The 17,363-nt window shown below is 39.5% G+C and overlaps 1 protein-coding gene across 1 annotated transcript in view; it reads right to left on the bottom strand.

Annotated features, from left to right (window-relative positions):
- The window catches only part of LOC146980863 (uncharacterized), a 35,777-nt gene extending 23,236 nt beyond the window's left edge, over nucleotides 1-12,541 (bottom strand). Inside the window, exons 1-4 of the mRNA XM_085788034.1 lie at nucleotides 12,435-12,541; nucleotides 11,374-11,427; nucleotides 10,351-10,974; nucleotides 8,732-9,915 (exon numbers count right to left, since the gene is read on the bottom strand). Coding sequence (XP_085644160.1) covers nucleotides 8,732-9,915; nucleotides 10,351-10,974; nucleotides 11,374-11,427; nucleotides 12,435-12,453 — 1,881 coding nt within the window. The 5' untranslated portion in view covers nucleotides 12,454-12,541. The remainder of the gene's footprint in view (nucleotides 1-8,731; nucleotides 9,916-10,350; nucleotides 10,975-11,373; nucleotides 11,428-12,434) is intronic.
- Nucleotides 12,542-17,363: the final 4,822 nt, after the last annotated feature.

Below are 17,363 nucleotides of genomic sequence, written 5' to 3'. Positions count from 1 at the left end.
TTCATGGGAGCGGGTCTTTAAAGTTCAAAGTTGCTGACACACTAACAAGACTGCTCAGGTGGGATTTGAAGCAGTGACCTTGTGGTTGGTTGGCAGGAACCTTATCCACTGGGCTATTCCAACACTAATAGTGAAGTAGAGGTTTGATGAATATGAGATTTTTAAATGATGCTTTTAAAAAAAAGACATGAGCCACAACAAGTAAGTAGAGGACTTTTTTGTGAAAATAGTGCAAGCAGTGATCACCATACAAATGGTTGACCAAGGTAGGAATTGAACCTACAATCTCATGGTCACTAGACTTTGACTTTGCCTCTAGGCCACAGTGTACACGCAGTTGTAAAGACTGTTGTCTTACTCTGCCACTTCGCCACAGAGAGCACAGACATAAGCACGTTGCCATTGTAATGTGATGATGTGCTGCAAACGGTGGCAGAAGCAATTAATGCGTCTCTTAACGAACACCTGTAACCAATTGAGGGTGGGGGAGGGGAGCAGAATTCAACATCACATAACAAGATTGCTCAGCCTGGATTCGAACTAGTGACCTTGGGGTTGACAAGCGGTCACCTTACCAACTGGACTACAGACAGAGTTGGGGAGAAGTTACAAAGTTGAGCTCCTAGTCCTGCTGCTGTGAAAAAAATGCATTGGGCTGAATGAGAGCAGAGAGCTCCCTGGCTGCATTTAAAAAATATGTTAAATTATTATCTAAGTCTCTTTGCATTTTTGACCAGAATTTTAGCCAGAAGACAAGTGTGGCTACAAAACTGGAGAAAATAATTTGTCTAGAGTTTAATTTGCAGAAAAAGTTAAATATTTTAAAAAGAATAAATAGTTAAAAAGAGAAAATTAATGCCGATAGTTCAAAAAAAGCTGCACGTTTTGATATATGAATTGTTGAAATAGCACAAAGTATGAAGGACTAGAAGAAGACCGTAAAAAGGCGGAAGAAAATGGTCAACACCAAGAAAGCTTGAGAGTCAAGCTTGAATGACTTACAATGAAAATTTCTGTGAATTTCAGGCTGAGAGCAGCAGTTTCAACATGAAGCAAGTTATCAGAAGTCAACAGAGGACGACTGGGAAAATAATTCACTATAATTGTTGTTGAGGCAAGATTTGAACCAGGAATCGAACCCACAACCTTATGATCACTAAATCTTTACTCTGCCGCTTCGCCACAGAGAGCACAGACATAAGCATGTTGCCATTGTAATGTGATGATGTGCTGCAAACAGTGGCAGTAGCAATTAACGTATCTCTTAACGAACACCTGTAACCAATTGAGGGTGGGGGAGGGGAGCAGAATTCAACATCACATAACAAGATTGCTCAGCCTGGATTCGAACTAGTGACCTTGGGGTTGGCAAGCGGCCACCTTACCAACTGGACTACAGACAGAGCTGTGGAGAAGAGAGGTTCTTCAGCCCAGCAAGCTAACCACTAGGCTACAGACAGAGACAGTATGTGAGGGGCAAAGAAAACCTTTAATAAGAGGATCACTGGCTTCTGCTTTAAAAAAAAAAAGTAAGGAAAGTTACTACAGAGAGCACACACATAAGCATGTTGTCATTGATTGTAATGTGATGATGTGCTGCAAACTGTGGCACTAGCAATTAAAGCGTCTCTTAACGACCACCTGTAACCAATTGAGGGTGATGGAGGGGAGCAGAATTCAACATCACATAACAAGAGTGCTCAACCTGGATTTGAACCAGTGACCTTGGGGTTGGCAAGCAGCCACCTTAACCTCCACACTAGAGTAGAGTTGTGGAGAAGAGAGGTTGAGACTTTCATGAATGTGAGATTTTTCAATGATGCTTAAAATAAAAAGAAATTAGTATAAATTAGCCACACCAAGTAAGAAGAGGACTTTTTTGTGACCTGTGACTATTTTTTGGTGAATTAAAATGAATTAAAAAGCACTTAACAGCAAGTTACAAAGTTGAGCTCCTTCTCCTGCTGCTCCGAAAAAAATGCATTGGGCTGAATGAGAGCAGAGAGCTCCCTGGCTGCATTTAAAAAATATTTTAAATTATTAGCAAAGTCTCTTTGCATTTTTGACCAGAATTTTAGCCAGAAGACAAGTGTGGCTACAAAACTGGAGAAAATAATTTGTCTAGAGTTTAATTTGTGGCCGTGCTGACAGTTTAGCCAGAAAAACTCTAGAATGTTTTTTTGCCTCTCCCCACTCTAGCACCACTCTAGCTCTGCTCGTTAGACGCAACACACACACATTATAAAGCTGAAAAAAAAGAAAAAAGAAAAAAGAATTTTAGCCAGAAGACAAGTGTGGCTACAAAACTGGAGAAAATAATTTGTCTAGAGTTTAATTTGCAGAAAAAGTTAAATATTTTAAAAAGTATAAATAGTTAAAAAGAGAAAAGTAATGCAGATAAAGTTCAAAAAAAGCTGCACGTTTTGATATATGAATTGTTGAAATAGCACAACACCTAACACACTAACCATATGGCCACAGAGAACCTGAGTTACAATGAGCTTTATACTATGAGGAATCAAAGACTGTCCAATGACAGCTGAATAATTGGAATCAAAAGTCAAGCAATGATGTGAAATGACTGAGGCAGGAATCGAACCCATGACCATATGATCACTAAGCCTTTACTCTGCCACTCGGCTACAGAGAGCACACTGCTTTCAAGACTGTTGTCATTCATTGTAATGTGATGATGTGCTGCAAACTGGTACGAGTAATCAAGGAGATAACAAACACCTGTAACCAATTGAAGGCGGGGGAGGAGAGCAGAATTCAACATAACATAAGAAGAGTTCTTCCCTTGGATTCGAACCAGCAACCTTGGGGTTGGCAAGCAGCCACCCTACCCCCTACACTACAGTGGAGTTGTGGATAAGAGAGGTTGAGACTTTGATGAATGTGAGATTTTTCAATGATGCTTGAAATAAAAAGAAATGAGTATAAATTAGCCACACCAAGTAAGAAGAGGACTTTTTTGTGACCTGTGACTATTTTTTGGTGAATTAAAATGAATTAAAAAGCACTTAACAGCAAGTTACAAAGTTGAGCTCCTTCTCCTGCTGCTATGAAAAAAATGCATTGGGCTGAATGAGAGCAGAGAGCTCCCTGGCTGCATTTAAAAAATATTTTAAATTATTATCTAAGTCTCTTTGCATTTTTGACCAGAATTTTAGCCAGAAGACAAGTGTGGCTACAAAACTGGAGAAAATAATTTGTCTAGAGTTTAATTTGTGGCCGTGCTGACAGTTTAGCCAGAAAAACTCTAGAATGTGTTTTTGCCACTCTCCACTCTAGCACCACTCTAGCTCTGCTCGTTAGACGCAACACACACACATTATAAAGCTGAAAAAAAAGAAAAAAGAAAAAAGAATTTTAGCCAGAAGACAAGTGTGGCTACAAAACTGGAGAAAATAATTTGTCTAGAGTTTAATTTGCAGAAAAAGTTAAATATTTTAAAAAGTCTAAATAGTTAAAAAGAGAAAAGTAATGCCGATAAAGTTCAAAAAAAGCTGCACGTTTTGATATATGAATTGTTGAAATAGCACAACACCTAACACACTAACCATATGGCCACAGAGAACCTGAGTTACAATGAGCTTTATACTATGAGGAATCAAAGACTGTCCAATGACAGCTGAATAATTGGAATCAAAAGTCAAGCAATGATGTGAAATGACTGAGGCAGGAATCGAACCCATGACCATATGATCACTAAGCCTTTACTCTGCCACTCGGCTACAGAGAGCACACTGCTTTCAAGACTGTTGTCATTCATTGTAATGTGATGATGTGCTGCAAACTGGTACGAGTAATCAAGGAGATAACAAACACCTGTAACCAATTGAAGGCGGGGGAGGAGAGCAGAATTCAACATAACATAAGAAGAGTTCTTCCCTTGGATTCGAACCAGCGACCTTGGGGTTGGCAAGCAGCCACCCTACCCCCTACACTACAGTGGAGTTGTGGATAAGAGAGGTTGAGACTTTGATGAATGTGAGATTTTTCAATGATGCTTGAAATAAAAAGAAATGAGTATAAATTAGCCACACCAAGTAAGAAGAGGACTTTTTTGTGACCTGTGACTATTTTTTTGGTGAATTAAAATGAATTAAAAAGCACTTAACAGCAAGTTACAAAGTTGAGCTCCTTCTCCTGCTGCTATGAAAAAAATGCATTGGGCTGAATGAGAGCAGAGAGCTCCCTGGCTGCATTTAAAAAATATTTTAAATTATTATCTAAGTCTCTTTGCATTTTTGACCAGAATTTTAGCCAGAAGACAAGTGTGGCTACAAAACTGGAGAAAATAATTTGTCTAGAGTTTAATTTGTGGCCGTGCTGACAGTTTAGCCAGAAAAACTCTAGAATGTGTTTTTGCCACTCTCCACTCTAGCACCACTCTAGCTCTGCTCGTTAGACGCAATACACACACATTATAAAGCTGAAAAAAATCACAAAAAGTTAAATATTTGAAAAAGTATAAATAGTTAAAACGAGAAAAGTAATGCCGATAAAGTTCAAAAAAAGCTGCACGTTTTGATATATGAATTGTTGAAATAGCACAAAGTATGAAGGACTAGAAGAAGACCGTAAAAAGGCGGAAGAAAATGGCCAAACAGAAGAACAATAGTGTGACCTAACTAGAAAAAAACATTTCCAAGAATGGAAATGGTGTGAATGCTGAAAGCAGCTGAACGCTGTTGCAGAATTAGCAAATAGTGCAAGCAGTGACTGATCACCATACAAATGTTTGACCGAGGTAGGAATCGAACCCATAACCTCATGGTCAGTAGACTTTCACTGTGCCTCTAGGCCACAGTGTACACACAGTTGCAAAGACTGTTGTCTGTTGATGAGCTGCACTCTGTCTCACTCTGAAGTTAACAAGCCCAAAGCTGTAGTTCCAGTGCAAATCAATCTTAGTGCAGTGGTATAAACAAGAAACATGTTAAAGGGGAACTAAACCCCTCAGTTTTGGATGACGTGCTCTAAACTTGAAATTCAAAAAATGCCTTGATTATGGGCGGGACTCCAGGAGCACTCTCCGATCCCCCCTCCCCCCTCCCCCTGCGCCCCATTCACACCCGCGAAATCACACAAAAGAGAAAAAAAAGTAATAAACACACATCGACACTTCTGCTAGCGCTAACGAGCTACTAACGAGCTACTCTAACAGCACTAGTAGCGTGGACACTACAAGGAGAGGACGCCAGAGCCGTGACACAGCATCTACAGCCGATCCGCCGGCTCGTTAACTCGTTAACGTCTCGTTAGCGCCGGCCGCACTAACGATTCCCATTCAGGCAGCTGTTAGCAGCCGTTAGCAAGGCAAGGCAAGGCATCTTTATTTATATAGCGCATTTCATACCAAGGCAACTCAATGTGCTTTACATAAAGACAAAATATAAAAAAAAAATAAAAAAATAAAAAACAAAAAAGAAGCATAAGACAGAATAAAAACAAACAAAACACTGAAAACAGAGTTAAAAGCAAGAGCAAATAAAAGTAAAATAAAAGAAAATAGATAAAGTTTTAAGTTCTCAGCTATAAGCACGTGAAAAGAGAAATGTTTTTAACCTGGATTTAACTCATTGAGTGCCGCGCTCCTTTCCAAAGTTTTAGTCAAGTGTACCGGCAAATTAGACCATATTTGACTTTTTATTTTAGAGCCATAGTGTATTCTATATTATTGCCACCAACACATACTGTAGCTCATTTGAAAGGTTTAACTTTATCCTTCAAATGGCCACAAACCGTTTGTTTCTACGTGCCTCCGTTCCTGAGAAAAGTCAAGCTAAACATGGCTGGGTTTCACCAAAATCCCTCCTTTTTTTCTAGAAAAGGAGATACAGCGTCTTTTATGAAAGGTGCGCTGTTTGTGTCTGTCGCTCTTCTCACACTCGCATTTCTGGATCAAAGGGCTCGTATAAGATAAATATACACAACAATTGTTGTTCTATTCACAAAACCACCATCGGGGGCGGGGGGGGCGCCACTAAACAGCAATAACACAGACGCACCGTGCCGTGTCACAGCCTCTCGCCGCGGAACGTGAGGCTCTGCCGGCCACAGCGGCTCGCGAACACCGGTCCCGCCGGTGGTCGCGGTCCGTCTGTGGTACGGGTCGGTGGTGCCGGTCTGCTTTGGTCCAGAGACCATCAGATTTTACCGCGGGAGGACTTTGGGGAGGACACGGTGTTGCTCCATATGAAGACCGGGCGGGACTGTCGGCTGAGAGCTTCCTGGTTCATCTCCCAGCTGCTGCAGCCTCGCGGGTGAGAGCGGAGCAGCAGCGGAGCAGCTGCTGCATCCACATGCAGAACTCCGTTTGCAGAAGCTGAGTTATGATAAAAACTTCCAGATCATGAGCTGTCATGTGACTTTGATCGTCATCTATTTCAGTTCTCCTCGTCGTAGAGTCCCCAAATTTACATATAATGTGTATTAAAGTGTCTATTTTCATAATTTAAAAAAAAAGCAAAAAACGAAAAATTTCGTTTTTGGCACTCAACGCATGGGAACGAAAAACGAGAAATTACGTGGTTGGCACTCAATGAGTTAAAAGTGCTTACAGTTGGGGCTGATTTCAGTTCTGCTGGTAGTTTGTGCCACTTGTTCCACTTGTTAGCCGCAGCAGAGCAGCTAGAGTGCCTAGCAACCGTTAGCGGCAGGCAGCAGCCGGTGCTGATTGGCCGGGGAGCTAGTGGCCGGTGACGAAAGCTGCCTCCAAAACGTCATCTGCCTCCATCTCAGCCAATAGAAAAATTTGATTGTAATAGCCGTGTTTCAACCCATAGAGGGCAGTCACTCTACATTTTTACTACAAAATACACCAAATTGAAATATTTTGACTAAAATGTCAAAAGTTGGACCAGAATCAACTGACAACACTACCTTATACCCAAATACATTTGTTTTCAGCAGAAAAAAGTGGTTTAGGGGTTTAGTTCCTCTTTAACACAAACCAAGATTGAAAGAGGTAAAGAGAGTAGGTGGGGGCGCATATGCATTATCAAGTTTGATCATGTGACCAGACCAAGTGGTTTTGGTTAAAGTTCAAAGTGGCTGACACACTAACAAGACTGCTCAAGTGGGATTTGAACCTGTGACCTTGAGGTTGGATGGCAGGAACCTTATCCACTAGGCCATTCAAACACTCCCAATGAACTAGAGGTTGAGACTTTGATGAATGTGAGATTTTTCAATGATGCTTAAAAAAGCATCATAAATGAGCAATTAGAAGTTTAAAAGTCACACTAATAAAAATAAAAAAAGAGAATAAAGAAAATGGCCGAACAGAATAACAATAGTGTGAATGCTTCCAGCATTCACACTAATAAGAAGAAAAAATCCACACAATAACAGTAGTGCCCGGGCTTTGCCCGGGCACTGGTCCCTGCAGCTATTTCATAGCTGTAGGGATCAGTGCCCGGTGCGATTGCCCGTGGCCCTAATAAATCAGTCATACAAAGATTAGACTACTGGGGTTTTTTATGGGCCCTACTGGGCGCTGGGCCCCTAGAATTATCATCACCTTTCTCCCCCATACAACGGCCCTGCCCTGAGGAGTTTGCTTTTGGTTATAAAAGAGTCTCATATTAATGTGGATGAATCTACATTACCCACACTTGTTAACGGGTCCATTTTTGATAAACATATCGTTTTGTCTTTATTGTTATTTTGTTATTACCTATTATTTAGTGGTCGGCTCGCCCAGCATTTCCTACTTTAGGTTTCCCGGCAGGTCATGGGAATAACGCTGCTGAATCGCCGTTTATGGTCGAAACTACAACGGTATCTGATCGTATTCAAACCTCCAACTTTCATTCTTGATTTGAAAACATTCTTAGCAAATGTCTTCACCGTGCTCGCAGAGGCTCATGGGAAATGTAGTGTGAAAACACTTTGCTTTCCCAAACTCCTCGTGGTCCCTTAAATCTGCAAAATAAATTAGGCTTTCCCTTAATCCCACTTCATGGAGACCCCCCTAGAATGAATCATTAAGCATCTCTTCTAGTATAGGACAAAGTCCCTACAATAAGTGAGTCCATGAGAGACATGTCATTCTCTTTTTGATTTACTGGCCCTGTGAGAGAGCACTGTGCAGTACATGACAGAGTGAAACATATTTTAATTATAATTCAGTCTTTCAGACAAATTGCCTAAAAACCTGCTCCATCCTGCCAACACCTGGAGCAAAAAAAGGAAACTATCAGAGCTCCACTCCAACCTTGTCTTTTGATGTCTGCCACACAAATAAATTATGTGAAACCACAACTGTGTGTCCACTGCTGGAAATAATAATCAAATAAATATCTGCAGCCTAAAAAACGTAACACAGGACAGGCAAAATGCACATTTGGCTCCTAAATCAGGCACCAAACATGACATGTGCATTTGACCAATAATTGTTCAACAGGTATGAAGAGAACCATTCTGATATTCCTACCCGGTCTTTTCACAGTTTGTATATATCTCAAAATCTGTTGTATGTTTTAATTCCTGGCCCAGAGCATTTCCTGCCTCTGTGATTAACACACACACACACACACACACACACACACACACACACACACACACACACACACACACACACACACACGCACACATGCACGCACGCACACACACACACACACACACACACACACACACACACACACACACACACACACACACACACACACACACACACACACAGAACATTTAAAAATAAAATACATTACTTACAACTAACAACAGCTTTTGTTGTCTGGTCCCTTAGTTTAGCCTGTAGACTGGTGATGTTTTTCTGTTGCTGAATGATCTTTTCTATTTGCACATGTGCAAAAGTCACAGTTGTGTAGCAGGATGGTTTGTCCTTGTCAGCTCTCATCTTGTCCACAGTGTCCAACAGCTCAGGGATCTGCTGTTTGTCCTTGATGTTGACAACAACAGATCTTCCTCCACAGCTCTGACAGAGCTCCTGGATGTCTCTGTTATCTCTGACAAAGTTATCAAAAGCTGGAGCTGTATGATCTGACTCCACAGTGAACAGGATCATGGTGAAGTCATTGACTCTACAGCTGAATGTGTTCTGAATGGTTTCTAACTCTCCTTTGTCTTCATCAGTGAGGGGACCCACGGGTAGGACCAGGATGAAGCCATGGACGCCCTCAGGATCACAGAGGGAGATACACCTGAGTGATTCCTCCATCACTTCCTCCTGAGGTTTTCCATACAAGGCAGGAAGCTCCACCAGGGAAACCTGACGTCCACACACCTCTCCCTGATGTTTAGCACACTCTGATGAGTTGGAGACTGAATGAAGCTCTGTCTGACCTAAAATGGCCTCAGCTGCTGAAGTCTTCCCTGCTCCTCTCCTCCCACACAGAACCAGGTTTAGAGCTGGTTTCATGAGTCCAGACTCTTCACTGAAGGATCCTATGTTTGTTTGCACAATGTTCTCAATCTTCTCCATTAGCTGATAATGGTCATATTCAAACATGGTGTATTGTCTTCCTCCACAGTCTTGAAGCAGTTGATGAACAGTGGATTGTGATCTACTCGTCCTCTCTGTTAGGACGACCATTGAGTGTTTCAAAGCATCTTGACCAAACAAACTCAGGATGAAGTTCAGAGTTTTTCTGTTCTCCTCAGTGAACTTTGAAGGCTTCACCATCAGCAGCAGAACATTTGGTCCAGGAGAACAAAGAGACACACAGTTCTTCACTTCTTCTCTCACTGCTCCCACAGACAGACTAAACATGTCTGGAGTTTTCACCACTGTTACTGGTTTTCCTCTCCACTTTCCTTTGGTAGCCTCACATGGCTTCTGTGGGTTGAATTTGAAAAGATCTAAATGTTTGCTGCTAGTCATCAATTTGATGAATGTGTTCTTATTCTCCTTCATTTTCCCAATCATCATGATCCTCAGTTCATCTGCAATGACAGCCCAAAAACTAATCATTAGGTTGCAGAATAAAATGAGCACATTGTTCACGTCTTAATTCATCACATTAACTGTAACCCACCATTAGTTACATAACAACAAGGAGGGATTTACACATGGCCTCTTATTGTATCAAAACTGAAATGCCCTCTAATTTTATCCAATATGATAATTTTAATATTTTTTTCAGTCAGTTACCTTATAATTAGCCCCAAATGAATATAATGTAGATCTCAGTGTTGTGTTGTGAATTATCACCTGGATAATAATGACATGTTAATACTACATGGTTGGGTTGTTGAACATTTACTGGGAATTTTCACCTCTGTCATTACTGTTAAGTACATCTGTTTTCAGTGATTAATAAAAAAAAAAAGTTAAAAAAAAAAAAAAAGTAATTTACTGAGTGATTGTCCTGCACTTACCAACAGTTTTTGTAGGAGCCACAGTTACTTCCTCTTGTTTCAGGTTTTCCTGATCACATGTCAAACCTGATGCTTCCTCAAAAACATCCCAGTCCACATGTCCATTGTTTTCCTTCACAATTTGACCCATTCTTGTCAACAGCTCTGGAAGTTCAAGGTTCTCCTGCTTCAAGTATCTGTCTCTACAGATTCTGATCATGTGTTTTAATGGTGGATGGTTCATGTAGTTTTCACCTAAACTCTCCTCTCTGGGTGTTGATATCAGTATCAGTGAATGATCAAATGATTGATCACTGAAGAGTTTCATGACTCTGCAGAGCCTCAGTCTTTGTTCCTCAGTGAAGTCTTGAGGCTGTAGAACCAGCAGGAACACATGAGGTCCAGGATCAGAGAGACTCACACAGTCCTTTATAAACTCTGTCAGTTTGTCTTCAGAGATGTTTGGATGCAGCAGATCTGGAGAGTTGATGACGACTATTTGTTTCTCCTTCAACTGTCCACTTTGTTTTTGACAACCATGTGGTTCTTCCTTAGTGTTGAACTTGGTCTCTCCTAGTATGAAGTTCCCCACTGAACTCCTCTCAGACCAGCTGTTCCCCAGCAGAACAACCCTCAGCTCAGACACTGAAAAGATTTTTTTTTTTAATTATTCAAGGAAAACTGTGAGTGTTCTGAAGCAGCACAATGTGTGTACAGTTTTGTAGCAATAAACCTGAATGCAAATTCTGTGACACTGCTAGTAGGCTACTCAGTTTCTATGAAATGCAACATCAAGTCCCCATGTGGACTTCAGCACTGTCTTCAGTATTTATCCAGACCTTTGGGTTGCAAAATTGGAATTGGTGTTATGCAGCCTTTGTCTAGGATTAAACTAAATCAAAATGGATTCTGATAGCTCACAGCTTTAGCTGCATATTCAGGTAATGCAGTGGAAGGACTACATGTGTAATTTCCTTGTGTAATCTTAAAATTAAATGTACTCTAATGATACAAAACACTCTGGTTCAATTCAGGTTGACTCACTGTTAGGTGGCAGCCATTCCAAGCTGTTTTTGCGCTTCAGAGGTGCATCTTCATCTTTAAGGACACAGAAAAAAAGAGTCATTGACTCATTCTTTATTTTTCCATGCAATCACTGACATCAACAATATTATAATTAAAATCTAAAACAACTGAGTGTCATTGGACTAAAAACTATGATTTATAATTGTAAATCATACTTACATTATTGACTACTTAATCCAAACTTAGTTGAGTATCTGTGCCGTGCAAATTGATCTTGAAATATCAATACTTATGATTCCAAATGATCCCATGCTTGTGTTTCTCTCATTAAAAGATCAATATATTAACTTATTAACTGTGGGAAATGAATGTGTCTTTTATCATCAACAAGAACCCAGTAGAAAGTTTAACATTGACTGAGATCTAGTCTAAATAATAGCAACAACTTGTGCCTACTGTGCCTGCCTGAATGCAACCAAAGTTGTGTGCTGAACTTCTGCAGTTCTGAGAACAAAGCAGTTTGTTTACATGTGTCCTTTAGCAGAGCCAGGTATCATCTAGTTATAGAACAAAACTATTGACTGGCGACATTGATCACTGTCATTGACTGTGGAAAAGTGATTCACAACTGTCCGGGATTAAGTTTGTGTGTTGTTGTGGGTATTGATATTAAATATGCCAGATGAATAAATATTTTTGAAGTAACTCATCAAACAAATAGATGCCTTAAATACGGTAGTTATATTAAGATCAGGGCTGCAACTTCTGAATTCAACCAAATGTATTTTCCTTTACTTTAAAATTATAGCACAGAGTGCTCCAATGTCTTTGTCTTTGAAATGGTTATTATTTTCCTTCCCAGAACATATAAGGTTTTTGAGGAAGGCAAAGGCACTGCACGTCACTACTGAGAATCCAACACAGCTTCTTCTCTACTATGACTTTCTTAATTGGATTGAATAATTTAAAAGAATAAATTAATGAGTGAATTACAGTAACATGGCTCATACCATTACCCCAAAAATTTTATATCTAAGGGGAGATTCATTGTAACAACATATGATGCTTCACTGACTCACCTGGTGCTGCACCTGCCATTGTGAGCTCTGAGGAAATCAGGACTAATTCACCTGGAAGGAAGAGAGAATAGAGTTTAGCTTCTGTCACACTCAATCCTTTTTTTTTTCTTTTTTTACACATTAATAACACAATAGTCAAACAATTTACGGAACATCTTTTAGTGCCTTTACAATTTCTTTTCCTTTGGTAAAAGTGGCAAATGAGCCAAGATTAAAGGGGACCTATTGTGCTCATTTCAGGGGCTTTTAATGTGATATTGTACCCCAGTGGAGCACTACAGTATAATAGATAAACCTCGGTGTCTGTGTTTATTTGTTTATTTTAATTGGATCCCCATTAGCAGCTGCACAGCAGCCACTAATCTTCCTGGGGTCCACCGTAAAATCACATAAAATGTGAAGAAAAGTTAAAATAAAAATACAAACAATAATAATAGAAAAAAGCTTACACTAATGATAATAACCATTGCAGCAATAATCAGAGATATAGGCTAATAACAATAAAGTGAAATCAGGTAAGAACAAAATGAAACAGAAATAATAATCTAATTCATCAACTTGAAAAAAAATAAAAATAAAACAGTAACAACAATCTTAATCATCAACATCTGTGAGTATGTATGTGTATGTATTTATATGTGTACACTTATGCCGTCTTTGTGTGTCTTTAACATGTGCCCCTTCTACCTCTGGGCTGTTAGGTGACATTTCAATAGCCTCTTAAAGCCTAGTTTTGTTTTTTCTTTGGTAATGTGTTCTGGCAGTGCATTCCATGATGACATTGCTCGATACAACACTGTACTTTGCATAGCCTCTTTTTTTAGCTTTAGGCAGTTGGTAACAAACTCTTGTGTACTCCTCCATTCTGGCTCTTTCCTGCTTTGCTCTGAAATTCTCAGATTCATCGCTCATCAAAACTTTGTCATGATAACAGCTCTCCAAGCATGCTCACTGAATCTATTTCATCTCTCTTGATCCACCCCTCAGCATTTGTCCTCATCCAATCACAATCCGCCACCTTCTCTCCTTCTCCAATCAGCTTTCAGCTGTCATGTTTAAAAGTGCTCTCTCTCTCTCTCTCGTCCCTACCATCACCAGTGTCTGGGCCCGGGGGAAGTCCTCTTCAGATAGAGGCTTCACATCAATCTGTCTTTTAAGCTGATCTGCTCCCTGGGGCCTAAGCACCAAAAAATCATTTGTTTACAATAAATGTCTTCCTGCTCCACATCCCATCTTATTCCATTCTTAATAGTCTGTCCTGATTGAAATTCAATTATGATTATATAGATTTTAAAGTTCTGCTACTGGTTTACAAATCACTGAATGGTTTAGGTCCAGAATACATGAAAGACATGTTAGTAGAGTATAAACCCAGTAGAGCTCTGAGATCTACTGACTCAGGTCAGATAGTGGAGCACAGAGTTCAGACCAGACATGGTGAAGCAGCATAAGCTGTGATGCTGCTCACAAGTGGAACAAACTACCAGCAGAACTGAAATCAGCCCCAACTGTAAGCTCTTTTAAGTCCAGGTTAAAAACATTTCTCTTTTCACGTACTTATAGCTTAGCTCTTTTCAATCTGCTGATTAAAACACAGACCTGAGTCCAAGGTAAGGAAACTAAGGAAATGCATCTTCATTAGTGCTATGTACAATTATGTTTGTTTATATCATGTGTAAAACTTTTTATGGTTTACAAAATGCATACAACACTGTAATCATATCCTACAATACTATGTAGTCTGGAGAATGCCACTACACAAGCTGCAGGGTTTTTGGCATCTCTCCTTCACATTCTCTTGTAACTTATGTTGTATCTTTAAAAACGAACTGGACACTCGCCTGTGAATGATCAATAATCACTTTTGATGTCCAATAATTGCTTCTGATCGATTTGAATTTTACGTTAAGGTCCCATTTAATTTAGAGCTGAATTTGTTAATACGCTATCACTCCATTTTGATCCTGAGCTGTTTGCCGTTATTGTCCCGATACTTATATAATAAATAAATAAAAAAGGAGTGGGAGAGCTCATATGTTCAAAGGTCAGGTGATTGAAGATTAGAGGAGTGTAATGATGCTTTACAGAAGTGGTTGACTCTTCAATGAAAACATGAGTCCAAGGTCTGAAGTTCAAAGTATTCAATGATTCATCCCCACCACTACAACATGTATCATGTACAGAGTCAGATATAAAATGGCCATAATTGTTGTTCAAAGGTCAGGTGAAATAAGTGTGAGAGCCATAATATCTAAATTGAACAGTTGTATAGGTGAATTTCATAGTTTATATTTCAACATTTTTATTAGATGGGGTTCTGTACACTGTATATTGCTAATAATCTGTATATTTGATGTTCATGCTTCTTTAGTCAGGATAATATGTGACATAATGTGCTGCTGCACTAGTTTGAGAGTGTAGTTTTTCTACTAGGCTATATGAATTTAATTTCACTTTAAATACTTTTTAAAATGGAATTTCATCTCATTTTCATTCACGTAATATTAAATACCGGTACTGTTCCTACAGTGCGATTATTTGACATTCTGAAAGACAGCCACCACAATGAGACTATGTAACAAAATCCCAGACATATTACTCTTTTTTACATTATTATTATTATTATTAGTTCTTTTTTTCTACAGTTTACATATTACCAGAAATATATAAGCACTTAGCAACGGGATCATCACTACAACATGAAATAAAACAGTTGTCATATTGATATTTTAGGTGTATTGAGGAACACCCACAAGAGAGCTGGTTTCAAATTAAAAGTGAATCTGGACACTCACCTGCGAATGATCGATGATCACCTTTTGATGTCCAATAATTGCTTCTGATCAATTAAAATTTCCTTGATTTTTTTTCAAAGTTTTAGCCACATTTTATTCATGGCTAAATTTGTTGCTGCGTTGTCACTCCACTTTCATCCTGAACTCTTTGCAGTTATTGTCCCGATACCATAGGCTAATAAATCAATAAAAAGGGAGTGGGAGAGCTCATATGTTCAAAGGTCCAGTGATATAAGATTAGAGGAGTGTAATGATGCTTTTCAGAAGTGGTTGATTCTTCGATGAAGAGATGAGTCCAAGGTCTGAACTTCAACGTATTCAATGATTAATTCCCACCACTTGAAGATCTGATCATCACTAGCCTACATGTGTCATGTTGAAAGTCAGAAATAAAAATGTCCATAGTTGACCATATATAGTTACCATTATAGGTGTACTGAGGAACACTCAAGAAAACATTTCCTGTCTTGCAGCTGCTCGTGTGCTCCATGAATGAAATCATTTAAAATACACAAGTAGTTCTGTGAAACTTAGAATTTAAGATAGGCTATATTTATGGCAGAAATGTGGAAATACACAAACTAGACAAAAATAACAATTTTATCACCAAATTGAATGTATTATTAATTTATACTTTAAATATTTTTTTTGTTCATAGCTTCCAGGCTTTCTCTCATTTTTGAGTAAAATGTGATTGACTCATTGATTACTGTAAAGGTTGTTTCTCAGCTTGTAGAGCAGGTGTATTTATTGATGGCTGTGTGATAGAGTTTGATAGAGACGTCTGATCATCACCACGGAGCTGTTGTACCTGCAGGAAAACACAGAGTGAAATGATGTTGTCGCCTCCACAGCAAGTTGTCTATAATTACTGACTGTAAACAAACTTGAATTTTCCCAACAAAACCTGAATGCAGCACCAGTCTGAGATGTTTTACCTGGAGAAGTGGGAGGAGTGATGAGCTGTCAACCCCGTCTGGTTAAGAGGAGTAGAAGGAGAGTGTCCTGACTGTGGCAGAGACGCTCCCATCCACAGAAACGCAAAATTAAAATGAACTTGAATGGGTATGGAATAACTATCCTATCTTTAATCAAGTGCATAGATTTTTGAGAGCATGATTTCATCCCTTTTCAGTGACACAGCTCCTTCCTGTGCTCAGATTTTTTCTCATGTTCACATTTTGTGCTCACCCTTAAATGTCTGCAAATGATGTGCTTCAACTCAAAAATCACATGCCTGTGCTCACATTACTCCTTCTTGCACACAAAAATTTTGCTCGCATTCAGATGTGCCCTGTGACTCGAGGGAACAACCCGGAGCCGGGATGGTGTAAAAAGCAGTATTCAGCTAAGTGCTTAACCCCTGGACTACCATCACAGTCACACTGTCCATATAGTATTTATACTATATAAAATGTATCCCACTAGGATAAAAAACAAACAAACATCTAAACTACGATAACTCTTTTTAGGATTACTTATAAAATAAAATAAATGACACATAAATATGCTGGGTATTAAATAGGTGACAATTCAAATTCAGTAAATTCAACCACGGTTGACAAGTGAGAGCTATGTAACCTAAAGTTAAAGCAGATATCAGCTTCACGGCCGTTTCGGCTAATGCTGTGTTCAAGGCAGGCTTTTGAAACCGTAAGTTACAGCTTCAAGTCACAACTACGACTTGGTAGCGTTCCAGGTAACCCGTAGCTCGTGTTTTTACCGTCCTGTTGTCTGTGAAAGTTCCCTATAACGGCCACTCGTAACTTCCGACCCGTGAACTCGTACCAGATCGAACTGGTATGACTTCACAGGAAGGAAAAACACAAAGTACGAGTTTCCTTGAACGCACCATGAGTTAGCAGCCCCCGCCCTTGTCAGGCATCAATTGGTCCACGTGCTACGTCACCACATTCACGCGCATCCCTTGGCTGCACACACAGCCCTTCATGCCGTTCTCTCCCCTCATTGGATAACACTTGTATCCCACAAGGAAAATTTTCTCCTCGGGTTACAGCAGAGCAGAGTGACGGAGAGACTCGTGTTTAGGCTGAAATACTTCATGTAAGTGATTGCTGACGGAAAATAGGACTATTTAGGACTTATATTAACAAAAACATTCCACTGATATCTG

The sequence above is a fragment of the Trachurus japonicus genome, chromosome 9, assembly GCF_045865225.1.
Source record: "Trachurus japonicus isolate A0001 chromosome 9, Traja_1.0".
NCBI lineage: Eukaryota > Metazoa > Chordata > Actinopteri > Carangiformes > Carangidae > Trachurus > Trachurus japonicus.
The sequence above is the reverse complement of the archived record's forward strand: the minus strand, read 5'-3'. Positions and strand labels throughout refer to the sequence as shown.